We start from the raw sequence: 27,118 nt of genomic DNA, 5'->3' as shown, positions 1-27,118 counted from the left end.
TTCTTCATGTATTTTTCCTTATTTTCTCTATGTTAAGCACCTTATTTACCCATCGAAATGACCTTCTCGCGCGGAAGTATTACATTTGTTTGGATATACTACTCGAACACAACATTTAACATTCCCAAATAATGATTAAATTCACACGGGATTCATTTTTTTTTTTTTTTTTTTTTTTTTTTCATTTTATCCTTCCCATTTTCGTACTCTACATGCAGTGTTTGAGAAAGATCAGGATATTTTTTCTCTCTTGTTCTAGTTATTCCTAAAAGGGTAAAGAAAAGTGTTTTTTTTGTATGTTTAACAATTGTTGCTGTAACTGAAGGTAAGGCTCTTATAAGCATTTGCTATTTTGGAAATTCGTGAGTTGTAAATATGAAAAGATGCTTGTGGTAAATATTCTTCTTCTTTTTGGAACTGTGGCATATTTAGAAGATGAGGTTTCAGAATAGTAGGAGGAGTTCTCAATTCGTAACTCTTGGCACACAGTTCAAAATTTTTACTAGTATTAGTTTTTCTTAGTATATAACCTTATCGCTCCCTTTATTTATCAATTTAAGTGTTCATAACAGTTAGCCCATTTTAGTCAGAGAAAAGGCATATATGATGCACAACTCCTTTAGAGATGAGAAAGTTGGTGAAAGTGCACAAGGGGAACATCAAAATGAAGAACTCATAGATATGAGAAGACATTTCTTTAAGGAAGAAGATGATTATACAGTGGCTAGTCGAAATTATGTAGAAGATTTAAAGGGTTACATGAATCGAGTAAATACCTTTAGATCGTGGCTAAAAAAACCTGCACAATTATGTTCCCTCCTTTTAGCTAGGAACGGGTTCATATGTGAAAGTGAAAATACTATAAGATGCGAAATGTGTAAATGCAAATTTGTGTATGAGAAAGATACATATTCCATGTATACAAAAATAAATGATTTATGTTTATTGCATTTAAAAAATTGTCCATGGAAAGGTAAATTAATGGGCCTACATATTTTTCACCTCGATGAAGAATCGCTGAAAAGAGACAACTTACTGAGAGACTATGAAAACATGATAATGTTAATACAAAATGATAATTATGAAATACCATATATAAATATAAAGAAAACAATTAACGACTTTATTTTAATTATTAAGAAACATTTAACTAATAATGATGCAAAGAATAAATTTCATATATTCACTTCGTATGTTGAATTCTTTAAAATGTACTATGTCGATATATTTAGAAATCATAAAGATGTGGTTGACAAAGGTATCAAATTGATTAAGTCGAATTACCAAAATTATGAGAAACCCACCGTGGATGAAGCATTTTTAAATAACTTATCTTATGACCCCTTAGATGTACATACATATATAAACATCTTATCAGATGAGAATAGTATATCTAGTCTCAATAATCCAAATGATGATATTAACATGTATTTTAAAATTGTAAGCAAACTGAAAAACCATGAATACCAAGATGTAAGTCTCTATAAGCTCATTGCCTTATTTGGGTGGACATACAAATTACATGAAACGGAAAAAAATCTTTCTTCTAATATTCTCTATTGTAGACATTGCTTTAGAGAAGTTGACATGAGTTATTATTCTACCTTTTCAAGAACTGACAACAAGTTGAATTTATTCAAGCCAATAGACCCCCTTCTCTGTGAGGAAATAGCTAGCTATTTTGAAAATCATTCCAAAGGAGAGGAATTAGGAGGAGGAAAACAGTCACTCAATTATATTGGCGATATTGGAGATGTGATAGACCATCTTTTGAGCTTGACCTATGGGTGCGTAGATCAGAAGTATGCTGATGGCGAAGGGAAGCGTGATGAGGTGGTGGGTGAAGAGGGGCAGTATGATGAAGTGAAGGGGGAAGAGGGGCCGTGTAAAGAAGTGAGGGGTGAAGAGGGGCCGTGTAAAGAAGTGAGGGGTGAAGAAGGACAGTGTAAAGAAGTGAGGGGTGAAGAGGGGCCGTGTAAAGAAGTGAGGGGTGAAGAGGGGCCGTGTAAAGAAGTGAGGGGTGAAGAGGGGCCGTGTAAAGAAGTGAGGGGTGAAGAGGGGCCGTGTAAAGAAGTGAGGGGTGAAGAAGGACAGTGTGGTGAAGCGAGGGATGAAGATACCATGAATGATGCATTAAAGAATGATGCACCGAAGGAGCAGGAAGGATTCCCCTTCAAGTGGAGCTTAAAGCACCTTTTTCTCCCAAAAAAGAGCACCGATGATGTGGGGGAAAAGCATTATGGTGATGACACATTGCCAAGTGAAAATCCACTGACAAGCAGCTACGAAGGCATAATGAACATGAATGAGAAAATGGACCTATCAGTTGTAAAAGAAAAAAAAAAAAAAAAAAAAATTTCAATAAAAAATACGTTGAGTGAAGTATTCCTTGAGATAAGTGATTACACAGAGGATGAAAACTTATTTATCAAAACGGTTCAAGATTATTACGTACTAAAGGGGAATCCTAATGAGGTGGTACGTCCTTTCAGTGAAGATAGTACAAAGAGTAAGAATATCTCAGATACTGTGAACGGTAAAGAAGAGCTGAACAGATCAAACTTGTATATAATTCGACCCTTTAACTTGATTGAAAATCATAGAGTGTTCTGTCCTTATATGACAGAAGATTTGTATGGCTTTTCCAAGATAACGAAACTATTTTTCGAGTTGCTTATGTCGGAATCTCAGAGGCGATACGTGATTATGTAGGGCGCAGCGTCCATGCGTATAAGTAGATATATGCGTATATACATATGTACATATATACATACATATGTCAGATGTGCATACTAGTACGGCCAAAGAGACCTTCATAGAATTGTACAGTAAGCTACTCAAGGAAGTACAAGTTCACGCATGTCACGTGTTACTTGTGCCACCAGTGATTTTATAAAAGGGGGCCTTCGCCATTGATGATATATACCTAAAATTAGACGTTCCCTTTTTTTTTTTTTTTTTTTTTTTTTTTTTTTTTGTTGTTGTTGTTGTAGTTTCACTTTTGATTTGTATAAGTTACCGAAGTGATTCATATCCAAATTTTTCATTTATCGCGTAGACTTACATAAATATATGCTACCAATTGCAAAGCGAAGGTTTTTTTTTTTTTTTTTTTCATTAAAGCAAATTTGATGACTTATTTTTTCACTAGTTCTGGTACCATTCATTGCTCTGAGCAGAAAACGATAGTTCTTAATTAAGTGCGGCTATATATGGTACACCTTTGAAGGAGTCGTGTGAATATGTTCTAGATTTTTGGGGGGGAGCGGGAAAAAGTATTATTTGCTTGCGCCACTATTTAATTGTTGTTCCTTATCTAATTATGAGTTCACAAAAAATGGAATTTTTTGCATGGGTGATATGTTCAAAAGGGTAGTGGGATTGCAGAGAGTGGGGGTGCAGAGAGTGGGATTGCAGAGAGTGGGATTGCAGAGAGTGGGGGTGCAGGGTAATGATGCATTTTTGAACTTATTTTTTAATTTGTGCATAAAGTAAATTATGCGAAAGCTGCCATACTATTAGGGTCTGTTGTTATCACGTTGTGAAGTTACCTCCTTGAGCTGATGTGCAACTCTGTGGCAATTTTTTTAACTTCTGAATTGGGGATGTGTTGAACACTCTCATGTATATGAATGGAGGATTCGAAGTAAACATCTTACATGATACCTTCTCAAGCACAATTATTTACATACTCTCTAAGGCATAATAAACCGTGAGGCATTATAACTAGCTATATATGTATATGTATGCTGGCATATAGAAGAATTCAGGAAAAAAAAAATGCGTAGTTGAACGTTTGTCATTAATTAGCTACTTTCAATGTCATTAAAACTACTAAATGATGAACTCAAAAGTGAAAAATAAATTCCTTTTAAAAAGTATTATTTTTCTTTTTAATCCCTTTTTTTTTTTTTTTTTTTTTTTTGCAAAATAGTAATTCAGTGATCAATTTGTAAAGGGTACGTATATATATATATATATATTAAAAAAATATATATACATATATGTATCTATATGATACATATGAAAAACAAACTATTTGAGTTACAAAAAAAAGAAAAAAGAAAAACGTAAAGTCATGCACGCATATAAGTCACGTTCATGCAATAACATACATATATATATGTATGTCATTATATGTATACATATACCCCATTTTTGATCCATTCTTCTTCTGTTTATTAAATTGTTTTTCGAAGAAAGGTTACAAAGAGCACATCAATATATACTCATTTTTCGTTGAGATGATTTCTTCATATTTTTCTTTAACCTCCTTTTCCCAATCCCCATCCCATCGATATATAGATGAAATATAAATGAGCTATAGATAAGCATTGGGTCCGTTATACTAGAGCATATTGCCTAAATGATACGTATGTAAATAAGTATTTGTTGCGCGAATATGAATGTGCTTCTCCTGAGCATATGTAAATTATTTATATAATATATTCATATATCTATACATGCATATTCATATATATATAATAAATATAAATATCACATAATTATGTGCATATTGCTCATTGCATACATATATTTAAACGCATCACATCCATAGGGAAAAAAAAAAAAAAATGTAGTATAATAAAATAAAGTAAATGGGGTAATGGCTAAATATATGAAAAATAACGTGAAAAGAGTAAACATTTTTTAAAATACATTTTAAAAATTTATTTAAAAAATGAAATAATAAATGGAACAAAGCAAAGCAATTTATTTTTTTCAAAGAATAAAATTCCATAAATATAAAAAGTGCGAAGAAAAATGTTGTGTATATTTTAAAATATTTGTGCATAGTTTTTCGTAAAAAAGAAAAAAAAAAAAAATCACAGCATTGCTCATTAATATATATATTTATACGTATACAATAAATATAATCATATAATATATGTAACGCATATATTATTGTATATTAACATATATTAACATTTTTAACATATATTACAATAAATTAACATATATTAACATATGTTAACATATTCACTTGTGATTATTATTCAAATAATGTATGCAAATACATAATTACTCCACATAAGTACTGCAGAGGAACATAAAAATAAACGGACGTACCGTATATATACATCATATACACGTATACAACAAAGGGGAGCAGAACCTTTATAATAGAAAAGGGAAAGTAGAAGAAAAGAAGAGGACCCAGTAAAAGTGAGGGGAGGGGGAAAAAAAAAAAAAAGTAAAATAAAATAAAGCAAAATAAAATAAAGCAAAATAAAATAAAGCAAAATAAAATAAGGCAAAATAAAATAAAGCAAAATAAAATAAATTAAAGCATTAAAAAAAGAGGAGAAAGAAGAAGAAAATGAAATGGTCACTTTTTTATTTATCACCATGAGACATTACAATTAAATCCATAACTTCTCTTCAGCAGTCACCAACACGAACATCCATTACCAATACCATTTAACAGAATGCACTAAATGTTTTTACATTAAAAAAAAAAAAAACAAGTTTTACATTTAATTGTATAACAATTAAGACATGCATATTGTTCTATCCATAAGTAGCATGTCTCATCCGTGAAGCAATTTGATTGATACTTATTTAAGTGAATAAAAATCACCTTTTATTATAGTCTCTATCAGTTTCATTACGTAATTGTATGAATATTTTTATCCATAAAAAGATTTTAATTCATTTCTTTTTTCCCGTTCGGTTTATCCATCCTTTTTTGGGACACACCTTTTACCATTTTCCTTTCTCCACAATTTTTTTTTTTTTTTTTTAAATACAAAAGATAATAAGTGTACGATACACAGATAATTATTAAATATAAACGAGATGTATTGGATTATATGTGCCAATTTGTAAAAATAGGAGCAACTATAAATATACATAATTGTGTACATTGCAAGCAAATTGTAACCTTTGCTTATGTGGAAGTGTCAAATACTTAAGTAATATATCATCCATTTAATTTATCATTCAGTTTGAAGCATTTGCGTGATCTTGCACGAGACGTGAAATTATATCACAACGAGAAAACAATAGAGCTTGAAGTGAAAAACGTAAAAAAATAAAAAATAAAAAAAAAACAACGGAAAAATAAAGAAACAAAAAGCAAGAACAATAAGAATAATAATAATAAGAAGAATAAGAAGAAGAAGAAGAAGAATACACAACGAGAAGAAAAAGAAGAAACGTACAAAACATAAAAATCATACAAAGCACGTTCGTACAAAATACACAAGACCAAAGAATTAAAAGAATAAGTGGATATCAAAAGGAGTATAAAAAGGAATACCAAGACACAAAATTATACCTGTGAAGAAAACCTATTTTTCGCCAAAATAATTAAATAAAATCACATATAAAACATATCCAAGAGGAGGGGGAAAAAAAAAAAAAGATATAAATTACAGAAACATAGGAATTATATCAAAAGGGACGAATATGCTCCTATATATTATAATCACTTATTAGCCTGTATCGCATACAAATTTGACGAAATAATTTTATTAACCATAATCATCACACTCATAGAACTTACGTGTATTTATATATAAATCCCCCAAACCAGAAATAATGGCAAAAATGGAAAGAAAAAAATTTGAAGGAAGGACCAAAGAAAGCAACAAAATATCAAAAACGAGAAAAACCGGATTTTCAAAATTCTCATATCAACCAAGTAGAGGTGCGTGAAAAAAAAAAAAAAAAAGAAAAAAAGAAAAAGAAAAGAAAATATTTCACATAATAATAGTAGGCCCAAAAAAAAAGGATTAAATTTGCATAAAAATTGGGCTTACAAAATGGGTCCCAGTGGGCATATTAAATTGGCACACCAAATGGGCATACCAAACGGGCACACCAAATGGGCATACCAAACGGGCTCACCAAATGAATCCTAAATGTACCACTAATTGAACCAATTTTGTGAATTTCTAATAATTAAAATAAATAAAAAAGCCATTTATAAATTAGAGAGCATATGCAATTCGTTTCCATTATATTTACAATTAAATGTGGACTATTGTGATATCGAAAAAAAAAAATAAAATAAAAAATAATAATATACAATAAAAATAAAAAGAAAAAGAAAATACATAACTGAATGATACGATTTGAAAAATATTCACATGTATATGCATATATATATATATATATATATATATATAAATATCAGTACTTTTATACATACAAACGCATACACGCGTGCTTATGACAAAGTGACATGTGCGGGGGCAATGATGGATTATAACCCATTCTGAATAATAATACAGATGATGATAATTGCAGATGGCTTGATTATAATAATTTGTTTTGAATACTCCAAAAGTATAGATGTATTATATGTATTTGCTTGTATATTTAGATATATATATATATACAAGTATATGTATGTATATACAAGTGTGCATATGTATATATATGTGCACATGTTGGTGTGGACGGGTAACGTTTCTTATTTTTTTCGATTATCCAATATACGAGGTGACAACAATATACCCTTAGGAATATGCATAAGCCTACTTGATAAGCTCAGAAAACACGATAGAAATATTACTCATAGTATTACAACGTAAAATGGATAATGTGAAATGATATGAAATTGGCGAATAACGAAGGTGTACTTTTGAATTAAATTGAATGTGGTGTTTATATACAGAATAATGGAAGAAGGATAGAATTTTTGAACAAAATATAATAAATTGTGGTTTTATTTTTTTCGCGCAGAAGTGATATAATGATATATATATTATATGTACATACGATATAATTGTTTTACATATTATATATATATGTATACATTTTTTTTTTTTTTCTGGAACCCCATGAGAAGCAGATTGAGTTATTTCAATTCATTTGACATATATATATATATATATTAACCCCCCTTTTGAGCGTACTCTGCATTTTATTACCATAAGTATATTTCAAAAATTACTGAAGTGCATAAGAGTAAGGAAGTTTTGTACGAATGTGAAATGTGTTATATCATATGATATATCCTTTGCTTAGTTGGAAATACTTCAAGCTACAGAAAAAAAAAAAAAAAAAAAAAAGTTTATACAGCTATACATATTGATTAACGATTATTTTTTATGTTATTCTTTTTTATACCAGATTTAATTTTATAAGTGTCATTTATTATTATCAGCAGCTTTTATATACACATAGTTATTTATTCAAGAATGGACAAAGCGTATTATATCGAATGGACGTACAGATATGTTTAGCGAAGGAATGAAAAGAAGTTTGCATCAATTAGTTTGAAGTGAATATATACTTTTTCATACCATTTTTTTTTTTCTTTTTATTATTATTATTATGCAATGTAATTATTTATCGAATGTGAAGGGGGGAGAGAGTAAAAAAAAAAAAAAAAAAAAAAAAAAAAAAAACACTCTTTAGTCATTTTATTCGTATCATTATTTCTTCTGCATATATATTGTATATATATTTTGTTATGGCGAAAATTAAGGTAGAATGAGTTGATTTCGTTGCACAGATTAGGGAAAGGAAATTTTTTATATTCTGATTTTTATGCAAAATGAATAATATTATGGAGATTATATAGGGTGGTAATGAGAAATTTTATATCAAAGCAGACGTTATAAGATGTGTAGAGAAGAGCTTGAGATATATTACAACTTATCGAAGGATTTGCAACCCCACATGCCTAGCATATAACATATATATATATCATATAGTGGATGTACACATATACACGTTTGTAACAGCTTGAGGAAATTTTCATTATCGTTCATTCGTGTTGAAGTTAAACAGTAGTGTTAACGCATTTTTTTATTGGGAAGTAGCACACTGTATATTTTTATAAAGCCATTCATTGAGTAGGCTGTAAATAGTAGGGTCGTGCCAGAAAAGAAAAATGTGTACATATGTATATATATATGAATTTATTTATTTATTTACTTACCTACATATCCATATGTTAATCCTATGGGTGAGCGTAAATTAGCTGATTTCGTAACAGTTGCACCAGCATATCACATTGCATAGACATTTAGTTTTTTTCATGTTATCATCATGACTGCGAAGTTTGTGTGTGATGGTGGAGAAAGAAAAAAAAAAAAAAAAAATATGGAGAGAAACAAATATAGAGAAATAAGTTTAGAAAAAAAAGTATAGAAAAAAAAGAAAAAGATATTATAGAAAAAAGTAGAAAATAAAAAAAAAAAAAAAAATAAAATAAAATAAAGAGAAAAAAAAAAATAAAATAAAATAAAGAGAAAAAAAAAAATAAAATAAAATAAAGAGAAAAAAAAAAAAAAAAATACTTGTCCCCCCTCCCCAGTGTACACAATTTGACAGTTATAGTTCATATTAGTCCTGCATCCAATATATGCACATGAACATGTTTTTAAGAGCGTATATATATGTATATGCATAAGAGTACATGAATCATGTGTACTGTACAGACATTGAATAAATGGCTTTTTTAATTTATTTTAATTCTCAAAACTTCCCTCTCTCTCTCTCGTTCGTCGCCTCCCTTTTTTTTTTGCCCCATTCAGTGAGAAAGCATTTTCATTCTATTGACTATATATCCCGCCTAATTATTTTCAACATATAAAATTTTGTTTACAGGAAAAACATTTAAGTATGCACCACAGAAAAAAAAAATCGATGTAAGAAAACATATTTTTAAGCAATATGGACGTAGCAATTTATCAATGATGAATAGAAAATATTCCAAGAGAGGAGGAATCAATAGCTTTTATACCAGAAGCAAGAAAAAAATTGGTGGAAATTTCTTAGATAGAGGATTTACAAATGGACACGATACTTTTAATAGAAAAGCCAAATCAAATAATTTCAGAAAAAGAAGAACTAATTATCGAACCAACAAAAGAAGAAATTACTTTTTCAAGAAAACGCAGAATCTGCATGATAAAATAGGGAAACTCACGTCAAAGGAATTGGTAAGACATACTATATGCAGGAGAAAAGAGTGAAAATTTGGATACATGACCCACCGAGGTTTTTTCTCCTTTATTTATATATACACATCGTGCAAACATGAAAATATGAAATTGGTTATGGAATGAGGAAAGTGTGCTGAGAGTGATAAGAATTCATGTTCTCATTTTTACCCTCTACTGTGTATTTATGTGATTATCGGAATTTTTTGCATACTTTTATATATATGTATACATTTGTCTGCGTGTTATTTTATTTTTTTTTTTTTTTTTTTTCATTCTTTTTATACACGAATGCTTTCATACCTACTCATGAACCTATTTATGTTTTATCATATTCATTGCAGGACGATGAATTGGATAATTATATGGGATCAAGCAATGTAAAGACAAGATTAGACAATGATTTAGAATCATATTTTAAAAATAACGAAACTTTACAAGTGGATGGCAATAAATGATTCAACAAAAAGTGCCCAAAATAATCAAAAAGGGTTTCATTTCTCTTCCCATGTATTCCTATGGGGAAAATAGACATGATATAATAGTAATAGGGAACACATAAAACTTATAATATACTCTCTTTTATGTCGTCATATATCCCCCCCTATGGTAAAGCACAAAATGAATTCAAATTGTAAACACATATAATTGTTAATTATTTAACTCTTTGCACACGGATTATAGTCTATATTAGTGTGTGTATATAAGAACTTCCAAACAGCAAGCATATAATTTTGGAATTTAAAAAAGTAAATCAAAATAATGTTTTTTCCATACTTTTACCGTGCATATTTGTTTTTTGAAGAGAAAACAAGTGTGGCCATATGTACATACATATACATCCATGTAACGTGCACATTTCCTTTTTGGAAAATAAACAGGAAGCTAATATCCAAGCGCTGAAGAATGTGCAAATGCAAGTGTATATGTATGCATGTGTTTTAATGCGTTTTGGTATTTTAAATAAATTAAAAACACGCAGTATTTCCCCTTGTGTACCCGTTCGTATTGGGACAGTGCACATATATATATTTATATATATATTTATGTAGAGCCCTTTATGCTAACAAACCTGTTTTGTGAGCTATTTTTGAGTATTTTTTTTTTTTTTTCACCTTTTTAATTAACTTTTGCTTATTACTTTTTTTTTCATTTTTACCATTTCTAATGAATTGTGGTGTAGAAAATTTTATCTATAAAGAATGATCAAAAGTTTTAAGATGTCATTTTATTCCCACATGAAATGTTTAATACAAGTACAGGAATACATAAAATATATATGTATAGATGTATATATATCTGCCCATGTGCAAGAATTATACACATGTATGTGTTCCCAAATTGAGCATAATGAGGCATGCTACACACATTTAAGCATTATTTATTTGCTAAGCCACATTTATAAACACACGCACACGTTTTTGTACTCTGTTACATTATTGTGTAATCTGTATAACAGTCCCTAAAAAGAAACAAAATATGTTCATTTATTTTTAACCTTGAAACTGTAAAAAGAAAAAGCATATTAAATGAATAAATAAAATAAGACATAATGAAACGAATCAAGAAAGGATACATAAATTTAACACGGAAAATAAAAAAGAAAGAAAATTAAAAAGCAAAACAAAGGAGCATAAGAGGGGTTGTATTATACGTTGATGGATGATTTTTTTTTTAAATATTTTTTTTTTTTTCTATGCACATAGGCACAAATAGTGCCTTGTGGGGTGCAGAAATTAATGCTTGGCGTATTTTTAACGATTTAATAATTTGATTTAAAATATAAATTGTAAAGCATACTTTTTATGTTAAGTGTTCATTTCATTAATGTTGTTCTTTCTTAGTGTATTGAATGAAGAATAAGAATTAATTTCTGCATTATTTTCTAAATATATATCTTCTCTCCTATTGTAATTTTGTCTTTGTCGTTTTACCTTATATCATAATAGGTATAAAATACTTTTGGGTTTTTTTTTTTTTTTTTTTTTTTTTAAATGTTTAAAACGTTATGACTTATAAAAGTATTTATACATAAGCTACAATTTAAAGGAAATTATCTTATTTGTAAAGGAAAAACAAAAATATCACAGCAATAATTATAAAGGAAATTGGAAAAATACTTTTAAAGTGTGTGTTCATAAGTTTACAAGCTTGTAGAGCTTGTGGATTGGAGTGTTATACCAACATGCATGTATCTGTTAGTACATTTGTGTTTTATGTGTGCATGTATGTATGTGCTGGTGGGGGAGGAGGAGGAGTGAAAGGTAATTTTTTAAGGAAATTAAAAAAGAGGTTTGTGAAATCAAATAAAAACAAAAAAAGTAAAATGAAACATACAGTTGCAGAGTTATGGACTGGTAAAGAAATAGAATAATGAAACGGAGAACAGATGTAATAATAGAAAAAAAATAAAAAAAAATTAAAAAAAAGATTAAAAAAAAAGAAAAAAAAAGAAACTATTAAAACATTAATATATTACATGTGTACGAGAAAATAACAATTAGTTATGCATAATTGCTACCTATTTTATCTGTTTCTCTCACAATATATACACGTGTATGTAATTCATGGAACGGGGGAGGGAGGCGGTGCAGGTGTAAATATTTGAAGGAAATGCTATGTGCTACTACATAAATGGTGGAGTTTTCCTGTTAACTTAACAACGTTACCATGGTCATGTGAACAGCGATTCTCGAAGAGGTGGACTATCATGTCACATTTTCATTTTCAAAATCATTGCAAACGTAGTATATATATATATATATATATATATATATATATATATATACATTTGTGTGTATGCGTACGTGTGTGTACTTCCGTATATAGCGATGATAATGCCAATTTCTTATGAGTCCCCTTCTTTTCTGTGCATACTTATACCACTAGAGGAAGCGGCTCACGGTAGGAATTACTCCCTCCATAGTATGGTCCCTTCACTTAGACATATACATAAGCATATATAAAACCCCACAACACACACAAAAACACGCAAAGTGGAAAAGTCATATATATGTTATGTGTGCTGACAAAATATTCCCCATAAACTTGTTCAATAATTTATTTTCACGTTTACATTTTAATCATTTCTCTTAAAGCGGTATGTGAGGGGTAGTAGAAGAGGATAGGAAACTAAAATATTTTACTCCAAATTGTAATCACAAGATACGAGAAAAAATAAACGAATGAAAGTGCAAATGTGATAACCCAAAAAAAAATATATTTAGGAAAAACACATTGTAAGGTATATAGAGAACCCGAAAAATGGATATACTCCCCCTCCATATAACTTGGCAGACTCCCTCCCACTCCCCTCGAATATAGATATAGTGTATAGCATGTTTTTCCACATGCAGATAATTTATGTTTGCGAATTTTTCACATCATCTGAGGTGATACCCACTAATATGATGCCTCTTGGAGAGGTATGTCCTTATGGTTAATGGGGATGGAAAAGGGTTTTTGGAAATATGTTCCCGTTTATCCTTTGGCTTCCATTTGTTCTGATATTTCCTTGTGGGAGGATCCATAATTTTTCTAAAGGAAAATTCTGATGACTTCATAATACTTATTGCTTTATGTGGGTCATAATTTGCATAATGCAATAATTTATATGCATACTCAGGTGAAAATGGTACCCATTCGTCTATATTTGATTTCCAACTTTTTGCACATTCTTGTACATATGCAGATAATTCAATTTCGTTCTTTACACATTTGTGATAACCTCTATTTTTCATACATTTTTCTCTTACTTTTTCTAACATTAATGGTGAATATACTAATGTTGCTTCTCCTACACGACAATGACAGGGCAAACCTGAACAAGTTAGGCAAATCTGATCATTATTTGTCTCTTCAGCTGAATCGTAATTTTTATACATTAATTCTGAACGGCACAAAAAAAAATTTGGTAATTTGGGCACTTGATAATTGTCTCCTACGTTTATTTTGCTGCTTTCTTTTGAGCCTTCCTCTGTGACCCGTTTCTTCCGTTTTTTTTGCTCTGTTGTATCTTGGGTAAAAAAATGTGTACAAAAAAAAGTGGGTTTAAAAATGGGTTTAGAGGTGTATGCAAACACGATAACAAAAAATGCAAACAACACATTATGCAAATGATTAGTTAACGAATGGAAAGCACGCGTGGCACACCGGGGAGGGCTTTAAAAAAAAAAAAAAAAAAAACCTACCATTATCATTATCGACATCAGAATATACCCCATTGAACCGAGAAGAGTGATTGTTCGACAGGTTGTCGTTATTCATATAATCATTATCGTTACTATCTGCATAGTTGTTTTTTCCATTTCTGTGAGCATTAAAATGAGATCCAGAAGAAGTTTTTATTTTTTCATGATTTAAATGTTCTTGGTTATATTCGTTTTTTAAAAATTCTTTTTTTTCAAAATTTTGAGAATGTGATGTAGTAGCATTTGCAGAATGACCAAATTTAGATTCATTATTTTTGTTTACACCTTTGGAACTATATGTATTCGTATTTGTATTCAATTTTTGAAAAGCTCTTCCTTTTTTCTTATATCGGTACCCTTTCATTTTCATACCTCCTCTTGCATGTACAAAAGTTTGTTGATCATTTGTTTTTACAGACGTTTTTGTATGTGTATGGTGCGTTTTCATGCCGTTTTTTCCATCATTTACTTTATTGTGATTATTATCAGACATTCTTCCTACTTTCTTGTTATTATTACTTTCCTTCGTGGGACCTTCATTCTTTGTCTCATGGTGCTTGTTATTATATCGATTGTAAATTTCACACTTTTTCTTGTCCCTCTCATCAGGCTCGTCGTTCTCGTCTCGATTCGAGTTTCCCTCTATACTAGGGGATCTATTTCTCACAACATTATTACTGTGTGCGGAATTATTAACATTTGTGGTATTATTGCCGTATGTGGTGTTATTACCGTTTGTGGTGTTATTACCGTTTGTGGAGTTAATCACATTTGTGGAGTTATTAACATTTATGGAGTTATTACCTCCCGCGTAAATATTAGCATCAACATAAGCACTACCACTCCTGCTCTTGTTTGATTCATTTATTTTGTCGTACTTAATTGCACTAGGTCTATTTGCATGCTTATTTTTTTGGTGTTCATTTCCTTCCTGTTTAACACCACCATTACAGTTACTGTCATAAGCATTAAACCCGTTAACATTACTCTCCACTTCATGATTCATAGTATCTTCACTCATAACGTGATCATGTATAATACTCTCTGATTTCACAATGGTAAAGATGTTATCGTCTACTACCCCTGATTTCATCCTGTATATAGATTCATTTCCAAGATATCCATTGTTGCTGTCATCCAAATTTTTTCTCCTTTTTCTTCTATTATGTACTACTACTACATTATTTGTTGCATCTATTTCAGTTGTGAGCTTCTTGGAGACTTTTTTGCCACTTTCCTTCTGTTCAACAGAAATACTGGTCCTTTGGAGATTTCTCAAAATCCGTCCACCCTTAACGTTGGTAGTGGCATTGATTGATCCGTTATTACCAATACTGTAGTTATTGTTGCTGTTGTTTATATACTTACTTACAGGATCATTATTACTGGCATTCCTATTATTCTTATCATTGTTATTATCGTCGTATGATATATTAAAAGTACTTGCTTCGATAAACCGTTTGTGTTCTTCACCTTTCGTTTTTTGAACATGCACTTTGCTCATTTCTGTTCTGCTCATTTCTGCTTTGCTCATTTCCTCTCTGCCCAATTCTGCTGTGCCCAATTCTGCTCTGCTCATTTCTGCTATTACTTCATTCTGCTTTTTACCCGAGCTCAGATTTACATGGTTACGCTTAACATGCATCTGTTTATGCAAGTTGTTTTGGGAATTATGTTCATAATATTCAGTGTCACGATTATTTAAACGGGTTCTATCGATTGTTGACCCCTTTGATGCTATTATTCCTGGTATGACTCCTTCTCCTTTCTGAACTTTTCTAAATTTGTCCTCCTCCTTTTTAATGGTTTGATATGGGCCACCACTGTCATTTAGCCTGCCATCTCTTCTTCTTTCCAAAATGTCCAATTCTTCTAGCTCTTTTATTTGTTCCTCTATTTGTTCATTTTTTTCATTATCTGACATATTATTAACAATTTCTATATGGTCAAACTCATTAATATCAGTATTGCGCTGTTTTTTCACGTTTATATTTTCTTCTTGAATAAACAATTCTCTCGATCTATTATCCTCATAAGCATGCTTGTAGTTATAATTATTATAGTACTCATTGTTATTACTTTTATGATTACTATTATTACTGTTTCTGATTGAACTACTTCTCATACTGTCGCTTCTTATACCGTTGCTTCTTATGCTGCTACTTCTAACGCTACTACTTCTGATGTTATTACCTCTAACGCAATTTCCTCTCATACCACCACCTCTGACACTGCCTCCTCGTACGTTCCCAGAGTCTCTAATACTGTTACTTCTCACATTGCAATTGTTGTTATTTCCACTATTAACAAGAACATCAGTATTATTGCTATTCATTTTATTATATTTCCTTTTTTCTTTATCAATTGTACCCCCTTTTATATTTAATATATTATCACGGTTACGCTCTCCAAAACGGTTCCAAAGGCTATAGTCGATCTGCCTAATGTATGAACTGTCCCTCAGCCCAATGTTCTCGCGAATGCTTTTACTCTCACCAGTTCTGTTACTCTCTCGAAATGTATCACTAATCTGAGAGCAGAGATTTATTTTTCTTTCTTTTCTCTTGTTATACTTCTTTACGTAAATCGATTCCTCTTCTTCTTCCTCCAAAGGCTGTTGCTGCTGTCGTTGCTGCTGTCGTTGCTGCTGTCGTTGCTGCTGCCGTTGTTGCTTCCGTTGTTGCTGCCGTTGCTGCTGCTGTTGTTGCTGCCGTTGCTGCTGCTGTTGCTTTTTCAGTTGACGTACCTGTCTCTTATGCTTCTGCTTAGTATAGTCCAACTGCTGATTACATTGAACTATAAATTCTTGCGATGATGTATTGGATCGTTTTTTCTCGTCTTCTAAATGTTCTTGTTTCTTTTTGTGATTAGGATCCTTAAACTCAGCGCTTGGTCTTTTTTCTTTCTCTTTCTCTCTGTCCTTCTCTTTCTCCTTTCTTAATAGCTTATTAATTTCATGAATATTGTCGTTTGATAAACTCTTAATATCTTTTAATTTTATGAACACGCCCAAATCAACAGAATTATTTATACCATTTTTAAAATTAAAAAAATTGTGCTCAATGTCCTTATGGTTCTTTTGGTTGCTTTCTTTTAAAATGTTTATTCCGTCCCCAATCTTTATGTCGTTCCTAACCTTGGCACCGTCGCTGATTTCGAAGTAGTTATCTATTTGGGTGTTGCTTCCAATTTGGCTGTTACTACCAATTTGGCTGTTACTACCAAATTGGCTGTTGCTACCAATTTGGCTGTTGCTACCAATTTGGCTGTTGCTACCAATTTGGCTGTTACTACCAATTTGGCTGTTACTACCAATTTGCGTGCTGCTATCTAATATACTACCACTCCTACTGTTTCCTGCACTTTTTGTATGTTTCGAATCGTCCTTTCTGATGCCTTTAATATAATCTCTCGTAGAACTCACCGATCTAGCTATAATGTAATCATTTATTTTGTTACCCTTTGAGGAAATGTAAAATACCATTATATATATTGGAAGGCGAGAATCTCCGCGTTAGATGCAGACGTGTGGGGGCAGAAATAAATGAAGCAACGCAAATGAAGTGAAGTAAATGAAGCGAAATAAATGAAGAGAAATAAATGAAGCGAAATAAATGAAGCAGCGTAAATAGAACAAAGTAAATGAAGCGAAGTAAATGAAGCGAAGTAAATGAAGCAACGTAAATAGAACAAAGTAAATGAAGCGAAGTAAATGAAGTAATGTAAATGGAGTAAAATAATTGAAGCAACGTAAATCTAAGGATGGAATGGGAATGAAAGCCAAAATGCAAATATTAATTCTGGAAATTATATAAAGATTAAAAACTGGAAAAGTGGACTTAAAATATGCAAAAAAGGGATAGTAGATTTACATAATTAAAAAAAAAAAAGAAATATGGAAAGAAAAAAAGGGGCAATGGAAGGGAATGTAAAGGGGAAAGAAAGCAAAAGGGAAAGCAAAAGGACAAGGAAGCGAAAGGAGAGAAAAGAAAAGAAAAAAGAAGAGAGAATTATGTATATCTAAGTAAATTTATATTATTAAAATAATTAACTATCTCAAATGGGTAAATATAAAAAAATAAAAAATAAATAAACGGTTAATTAAAAATTTCTCCAAATTTTTAATTCCACGTTATTTCTTGCTCCTTTTTTAATATAAAATGATAAAAGAAAAGGTAGCTATGCATGCATTCATCTTGAAAATATATAGGACATTAAATGGGGGAAAAAAGCAAAAGGTAAGGAAAATAAGGTATGGGTGATAAAAAAGGAGAGAATAAAAGGCGACAAAATAAGAAACGCCAGAGTAAAAGATAAAAAAAAATAAAAATAAATAATAATAAAAGAAAAAAATACAAAAATTATTTTTATATAAAAAAAAAAGGGCAAAAAAAAAAAAAAAAAAAAAAAAAAAATTCATTAAAAAGGCAATAAAAGCTTGATAATAAAAAATAAAATCATCAAGGTGATGAATCGTAACTAATTTAATATTTATATTTCAAGATGTTGTGAGAAAAGACTCTGTCTTCATGGATAAAAATAGAAATCATTGCAACTTAATTGTGATTTAAATGAGAAAATTGAAAATGGTTTTAAAGTTCCATGCCAAAAGGGCAAAATGTGGACTTATAAAAATGGAATCGAAAATACAACGTAGGAAAATGGACTATTATAACCAGCCCGGAGAAAGTAGAAGTAGAATAGACGCAAAATAAACGTTATTGTTTTCGTGTATGATGGTAAAATTCTAACTGAATTCCAACTGCAACTATATATTTGTTATGCAAAATGTGGCTAATAAAAAGAAAAATAAATAATAAAAAAAAAAATTATACCAAAAAAAAATACACAACTATGTGAAAAAGCAAAGGGGGCATATTTAAAAAGCAAAAAAAATAAAACTTAATTTGTTAAACTAATTTATTAAATTGTTTTGCTAGACTAATTTTTTTTAAATTGTTTTCTAAACCAATTTGAATATAAAGAAACTATAAAAAAAAAAAAAATGCATAAAAAAAAGTATATCGTACATATACATGTATATATATATTATATATGCATATATTTAACAGAATAATGGGGAAAATAAAAAGGCACTTTAAATAAGTATATGTAAAATAAATCCTAACGGGGGGGTTATATCAATTCATACTGTTCCATATGTAATATATACATGTATGTATATGTATGTATATGTATATATGCATATATGTATATGTATATATGCATATATGTATATGTATATATGTATTATGTATATATATCATACATATAAAGGAACATACAGCAAATATGAAAACCCGTATGTATGCAAAACTATACTTACTATGGGAAAAAAAGGCGAGTCGTTAATAAATGATGGTACATGGTAGGTTATAGTTAAAATAATAAAATTGCCTATTTTGCATTTATACATATGTAAATGTGTACATATTTGCAAATGTCGCATTTGTATGTTTTGTATACATTAGTGAAAACGTATGTGGGGTTCTTCACAAAGGAATTTGTAAACACTTTTTTTCACCTTTGTGTTTTCTTCCTGTATCTTGAGTGGCAACAAATTATACCCCATCTTATAAGTTTATACATGCATATATAAAAATATATAAATATAAATTTGCACAAGCGTGTCCCCCTTGTTTAATTTCCTTCATTATTTTTTTCATTATTTGTTTTGTTTTGTTTTTTTACACGATAAATTTGTATATGGGTAAAAGAATACATATGTATATGTAAATGCATGTGTATAAATATAAGCTATATTAAGATATATTCCCCTCCACCCCAAAAGAAAAAAAAAAAAAAAAAAAAAAAAAAAAAAAAAAAAAAAAAAAAAAAAAAAAAAAGAAAAAAAAAAAAAAAAAAACATACTTAATTTCCTTCATTATTTTTTTCATTTTTTTTTTTGTTTTGTTTTTTTACACGATAAATTTGTATATGGGTAAAAGAATACATATGTATATGTAAATGCATGTGTATAAATATAAGCTATATTAAGATATATTCCCCTCCACCCCAAAAGAAAAAAAAAAAAAAAAAAAAAAAAAAAGGGGACAATACCAACTGAAGTATACACTTGGTGGAATTAAAAGAATAAGTCTCTTCTTTTCTTTCTGATCAAGTAAAAAGAAAAAGAGAAAAAAATAAAAGAATTTATCCAAAACGTCATTAAAGAAGATGAAAAAAGCATAGTAATAATACATGAAGAAATTATTATCTATCTATAAAACATTTATGCTCCGTTTCTAACTCATGTATGCATAAAGTAAATAAATGTGGGAACTGCCAATTAAAAACATATAGTGCATTTTTAAACCAAAACATTAGAAGAGCCTTATGTACACATATATAACAGTAGAAGTGTTTCCTCTTGCATAAGCTGTGCAAAGATTTACCTTGTCGCACCTATCCCTCAAATGTCATGTATCGTAGAAGTGGATGTGGGGAGAATAATAAGAATAATGGGACACATAAATGAAATGATGTAAATACCTTTTAGGTGTTTAAAATTCGAAAGAGAATTAAATGTAAAAGAATGTGAAACTTTACAAAGGGATGCAAAAATGTGAAAAAATAAAATAATATAATCTTGTGAACAACTTGGACGCCATGCAACAGCGTTATACACTGCGCCTCTCAATTGCTACATTCTCATCTGCAGCTTAGCAGGAGATTCCAGTATTAAAAATACCTCCACTTGTTCATATAATACAAACATATACATATATATATATATATATATATATATATATATATATATATATATACATATACACGCTAAGATATATTTCTTTATGTAATAACTCATGGGTATATTTTACAAAAAATGGACGATCTCAACTTTAAGGATATGAGAATAGGTATATTTATTACTCTCTCTATGGCTATGTATATATTGTTAAAATGTCGCAGCTAAATTGTAAAAAAAAAAAAAAAAAAAAAAAAAAAATTAATATATTTGCAGTACTAACAGTTCTAAAGCATAATTAATAATGCTTTAACGTACTAAGTGGAATATATATATATATATATAACAGTTATTAAAACTGTTAAAAAAATAATTGAATCCAAAGTTCATATAAAGCACTGTTTAAAAATAGAAAAAAAAATTAAAAGAAAAAGAAAAGAAAAAGGAAAAAAAAAATCATCCATTGCTCAATATATTAAGATACAGGATTTTCAAAACTTGAATTTTGAGCACACAATTTAAGGACATGATAATGTTTTACCATCATTCACAAAATATGCACATCCATGACATGTATACAAGTAAAAAACATTCGTAAATTCTGTCGTTTCTTAGTTTATGATAAGTAAAATGCATTCGAGGTCTGCAATAAATAAGTACCTACTTTTTTTGAGAGCACTGTATTCTGCCTTTATATATGTTTTATATTTATCCCCTGTGTTCATTTGATTCGTTTTTTTCACAACCGCTGTAGTGTACACTTGTCAGTATGTTTATGAGTAGTGAGAAAAGGTAACATTGTAATGCATTTATTGCTACTTGTTGTAATAGAACCCTCTACGTGGAACACAAACATCTCAAGCATTCACTTCTTCATGCGCTCCTACACTTGATCTCTAAAACTTTAGAACACGCAAGAAAAAAAAAAAAAAAAAAAAATTAAGATTGAAAAGGGCAAAAATGTTAGCACTACTTGAGGAATTTACATACAATGCATGTATACATACATATCTACCCCGCACACGAAATTGGTGAAAATAAATATATTCGCACGATATATAAAGACTTCACAATTTTTCTGAATTGTTCCATGGCTAGCTATAAACACGTTTGAACAAGAGAAAAAAAAAAAAAAATTCCCGTATCACGTACGTTTTGAAATTTTTACTACAAAAATTTGATGTGTGTGATTCGGGAAAACTATCCAAGGATATACGGTTACCAAAATGTTACAGCCAGTCCTCCCCCATTTATTTTGCCTTATTCTTTTATGTATCAAAATTGACAGGAAAAAAAACCATGCATATATTAAAGCTCTCAAACCACTTTTCCTCCTTTTAATGGTTTCTAATTTTGTTGCCAAGTGTAATACACTTTTAAAATTGTCTTCAGCGAAAATCGTGTAAATTTATTTGTAACATTGATTTTATTTTATTTTTGTTCCCATTTTTACTAATATTTTTTCTTACATGATAAAATCTCTAGTACGTTCAATACAAATTTTTTAAACCATACAAAGGTATGGAAAATTCTCTTTTGATCCTTTTTTTGTTGTTTATTTTTTCTCAAATTGTTACTATTTAGTTGGCTGTGTCATATATCAGCAATGTCATGTAATCATAAATTTTTTTTTTTTTTTTTTCTTTTTTGAAGAACACTTTACATAGATTTTCCAATGTTACATAGTTTTTCCAAAAATGTGAATGACAAAAATTTGAAATTGGTAATATCACTCCAGATGATGGATAAATATTTTGATTTCTACTAATAAAATAAATTTCCCAAATGGAAGTTAAACGTATAGTGTAAATTCATTTTCATTGATGTAGCTGCTGCTAACACATAGAACTAGATATATCATTTATGAGTTATATATATTCCCCTAGGAATTTAAAACTTTTCCAGGGGGTATCATTTACATTATGCGCATCAAAGAACCATCTGTTTTGTTGTAATGAGTCTTTATATGTATTTCTCTCTCTCTCTCTCTCTCTCTATATATATATATATATATATATATATACACACATACAAAACAGAAAAGTTATTGTTTCCTTTTAGTGAGCCGTCCAAAGGTCATATTTCTTTATCCTTTTACATACACACTTATACGCATTATGTTCATTATATAAAAAGATCCTCCCACATTTTCAGAAAATTTGATGGGATCATGGATTCTTCATTAAATAAAACTTTTTATCCGTTTAATCCTTTTTTGTGATATAATTTATATCATTTTTCGCGCATATTTGTATGAACATGTATGCTGCTTCCAGAATGGAAATGGATAAGATATTCCCCATGGCACAGAATATACAATTTTCTGCACAGGGAATAGCATTATACAATAGATTTATACTATATGATAAAAGTATAAGTGATGAAGTACCTCCATTTCGTGGGTCTGTGTATTAAAGATATCTTTTACCGAATTCATGCAACATGAATTTGTGAGTAAATGTCTATTTGCTGGCCATGACTATTTCGTTATTTATCTGTTCGTAAGTTGATGTTATAACAACTTTTATTGTTCCATTGTTATCTTGCCCTATCGCTTAATCGTTTTTATTTGTGAGGGGTGCGAAGAGACGAGGTCGTTTATACAGATTAAAGTATAGTAATACATTACTCAAAAAAAAAAAAAAAAAAAAAAAAAAAAATATACATATATATACCATAAACAGTGGATGTGAAAAAGAAAAGGTTAAACTAGCAACAATTAGCACTATTAATGGGTTGTTAAAAAGGTGACTGAGATGATATTGAAGTGTGCTTGCCATCCAATTCGTAATGGCCACGTCACATGTGCACAGATAAGGAGGGATGGAGGGAACAAGATTTGATGATCTGCTGTTGGTATCAAATGTACATAAAATCCTGTTCGTCCTCATCCGAAATATCACAATGTGTAGAAATGGTAAAGTTTTTATCATCATATCTATTTTCCTCGTAATTATCTAAATTTACTTTTTGTTTCAATGAAGAATTTATTAATGAAGTTTCTAATTTAATTAACTTGGATCTCATATAATTTACTAAAAAGTCGAATGCTATTCTTCCATAGGAACATGTTTGTTTGACTAGATACAATTTCAGTGGTAAGGTTGTGTGGTGTATGTTACACCAAATGTTGTAGATAAATGGGTTCCAAATTATTTCGCTACTTAATAGATGTAGAACTCCTTGACAGAACACATCACTTAACAGATAAAAAGATGATGTCAGTGAAAGAAAGGATATTGAATTAATAAGATATGGATGGTCAATAAATTTATTAACTAATAAAGTTATGAAATTGCTATTTCTGTATATATGGTCAAATGTTATTTCATATTTTTTGAAATAAATATTTTTTAATATTTCTTTGTTGTTTCTTCTAATATCATTTAATGCATTAATTGAAATTAAAAAATTCTTGTTGTCATCGACTTTTTCTGGTTTTAACATAACTGTTCCCTCTGGTACATTTAAATATACAAAACATTTTAAAGGATTTTCTTTCTTATTTATATAATAATTCCACCTTACACAATTGTTCATCTTTCCATTCTCACTGTTGCTTTGTCTTGACATTTCTTCCTCTCTTTTCCTCTCAAAATATTTTTGCATGCTTATAAGTTCGTTCGTTAAATGCATTAGTTGTCGGTTGATATATCTCGCGATTTTTACAGACATGTCCAAGCCAAGAGTTCCTTTATCCACGTCTTGTTTGACAAAGCATGGGGTTTTTCGTGTGTCCACACATCTTTCCATTTCAGCATTTGGGCTTTCTCCATGCTTCTCATTTGGCCTTTCTCTATGCATCTCATTTGGCCTTTCTCTATGCGTCTCATTTGGCATTTCGCTAGGTGTGTAAATGCTGCTGATGCTTCTACCTCCATCGCGAGAAGGAAAGAGGTAGCATCTAACAAACCTTTGCACATCGTGCGGAGGATACATGAGCTTCCCAAGAGTGATCCCCAGCATGCTTACGCTTCCCATTTGTGTGCGTCCTGCCCCGTCTTCTTCTTCTCCTTCTTCTTGTATTAACATCTCGTTGCCATCTTTGCAAATTTCATTTACGACAAAAAGACCTTTTAAGAAACTTTTAAAGTTATTTATCCCTTTAAAGTAGGAATCATTTTTTTCTTTTTTTAAAAAGAATAGCTTATGGGTTAAATGGTTTTTTCTTTTGTCATGTTGAAACAAATGATTTACATTTCTGCCATGGTAAGCGGTTGCAAGCACTTTATTGTAATGAGGATATTTTGAACTTTTTAATACTTTGGATTTGTACAGTGAAACAAAAAAAAGAATTAGGCCCAACAGAATGATGTTATAGTGGGAAAGTAAAATCATAGCAAATTTACTTCTCTATTTATTTTACTATTCGATCTGCTACTTGTTTTGCTACCCGTTAGGCTATTTATTTTAGTATTTTTTTTTTTTTTCTGTTCTGCAACTTGAGCAGTTTCATTATGAAGATTCGGTAAATGGACGTTGCAAATGGAATGGGGATACAAAATCCATGTGCATTCACAAATCATATATACATGCACACATATTCGTATACATATATATATATGGGTATGTGGATTGCCACCTTTTTTTTTAAAATCAAAAAAAGTTCTTTAACAAAAGCAGCGCTTACATTATGTAGTGTGTGTCAAATCTCAAAATGTTTTTTTTCAAGGAAATTTTCCTTATATTTTTTTGATCTTGTTTAATCCTCAATCTATTGGGACAGTTAAATGCGGCCAAGTGTAATGGTAAAATTTTTTGGAAAAAATGAGAAAATAAAATTTCCCCCCTTTTTACTTTTTCACACTTTCACTTTTTTTTTTCTTCCCTGCTATTCTCGAATTAACGTAAAACTTAGTAAACACATTTTCCGTGATACGTTGCCCAAGCGGAAATAGTGATCCCTCCAACATTTGGATGGTCAAAGGGAAGAACAAACGAAAAAAAAAAAAAAAAAAAAAAAAATAGGCACGCCACAAAAGGGTATAAAATATAAACCTCAACTATATTTCATTTTATTGGCAAGTACTGGGGAATAAAAAAAACTAAAACTATAACCACAACTATAACTACAACGGGAAAGGAGAAAAAAAAAGCAGAACTCAAAAATCGAAGAATAAAAAAGTGAAAGAAAAATAAGCACCATCAAAACACTTGTGAAGAGATTAATCCCGTGTGATTCATAAAAATTGGAATGTTCTTCTCTCTTCATTATAATTAAGTTCCAACATATTTTTTCTTTAAATTTGCTAAAAAGAAAAAAGTTTCGGAGATGTTTCTAAAGCACCTTCTCTCCTCAAAGTGCAACACCTTTAACATAAGAGGTCGAATATGCATATATATTACAAGTGATGTTAAGTAGGAAGAGGAAGGCGCAAATGGGGTGATAGATATATATATATGCATATACGTATGTATGTGTGAAATTACATACATCAGATCGAGTTGTATGAACCCTAAACCAACACAACGCACTCCATTTTATCCTTCTTACGTAAGCAACCATCCACTGTTTTGAACAATTTCGTATGTAATGACTAACAAGCACAAAAAAAAAAAAAAAAAAAAAAAAAAAAAAAAAAAAAAAAAAAAAAAAAAAAAAACGATTATTTCACTACTGCGTCTTCTACTTTCCTCTTTTTTCCTTTTTATTTTTATAAACAGAAATCTTTTACATGTCACACTTACCTTTTTTCTTTTGCTTTCTTCCAACCTCGACCCAAACTATAAGCCACACCCCCGAATAATACGTAGTAATGCACAATTAAAATTCATATATTCATAATACATGAATACTATATACAAACATGCATACATCATACATAACATATATAATGTTCCATTATGCGGTACAATTTTGAACCCCTCATTTTATTATTATGAAGAATTAATAAAAAATTACATTACCCTATGAAATGTGGTAACGTATAATTATATATATATACACGAACCCTGTAACTTGCATTATAAGCGTACACAAAAAAAAAAAAAAAAAAAAAAAAAAGAATGAATAGGCACATGCATAACTAATACTAGCTACATACTAACTACATACAAACGTATAATAGAGGTAACGCATAAAAGTTGGCGAGAAATTCAGAAAATAAAATTTAAAAAAAAAAATTAGCAAGAAGGAAAATATGCAATAAAAGCAGAAAATTGCAAAGTAAAATTACAAAGAAGCAAAATTATAAAGAACAAAATTGCAAAGAAGCAAAATTGTAAAGAAGCAAAATTGCAAAAGAAGCAAAATTGCAAAACAGCAGAATTCTCAAATAACAAAACAGTTCATGCTAATTTCAATTTTTTGAACATCCCCTTTTTTTGAAAATCAAAGA

At 29.9% G+C, this 27,118-nt stretch overlaps 4 protein-coding genes across 4 annotated transcripts; 2 read left to right on the top strand and 2 right to left on the bottom strand.

Moving 5' to 3' along the window:
- Nucleotides 1-606: 606 nt before the first annotated feature.
- PGO_101180 (zinc finger protein) lies at nt 607-2,712 on the top strand (the record flags this gene model as incomplete). The annotated part of the gene is made up of 1 exon (XM_028688149.1): nt 607-2,712. One exon carries the CDS (start codon nt 607-609, stop codon nt 2,710-2,712), a length of 2,106 nt encoding a protein of 701 aa, XP_028543950.1.
- A 3,840-nt stretch (nt 2,713-6,552) lies between these two features.
- PGO_101170 (hypothetical protein, conserved) lies at nt 6,553-10,360 on the top strand (the record flags this gene model as incomplete). Its single annotated transcript, XM_028688148.1, has 3 exons — nt 6,553-6,652; nt 9,568-9,902; nt 10,247-10,360. The coding sequence occupies 3 exons, from the start codon at nt 6,553-6,555 to the stop codon at nt 10,358-10,360; spliced, it is 549 nt and encodes a 182-aa protein (XP_028543949.1).
- A 2,925-nt stretch (nt 10,361-13,285) lies between these two features.
- PGO_101160 (hypothetical protein, conserved) lies at nt 13,286-17,576 on the bottom strand (the record flags this gene model as incomplete). The annotated part of the gene is made up of 2 exons (XM_028688147.1): nt 13,286-13,908; nt 14,093-17,576. 2 exons carry the CDS (start codon nt 17,574-17,576, stop codon nt 13,286-13,288), a joined length of 4,107 nt encoding a protein of 1,368 aa, XP_028543948.1.
- Nucleotides 17,577-23,639: 6,063 nt separating this feature from the next.
- On the bottom strand, nt 23,640-25,118 carry PGO_101150 (hypothetical protein, conserved; the record flags this gene model as incomplete). The annotated part of the gene is made up of 1 exon (XM_028688146.1): nt 23,640-25,118. The coding sequence occupies one exon, from the start codon at nt 25,116-25,118 to the stop codon at nt 23,640-23,642; it is 1,479 nt and encodes a 492-aa protein (XP_028543947.1).
- Nucleotides 25,119-27,118: the final 2,000 nt, after the last annotated feature.

Source organism: Plasmodium gonderi (genome assembly GCF_002157705.1).
Source record: "Plasmodium gonderi DNA, contig: Chr10, whole genome shotgun sequence".
NCBI classification, from domain to species: domain Eukaryota; phylum Apicomplexa; class Aconoidasida; order Haemosporida; family Plasmodiidae; genus Plasmodium; species Plasmodium gonderi.
Note: the sequence above shows the minus strand (reverse complement) of the source record. Positions and strands in the feature narration are given on the sequence as shown.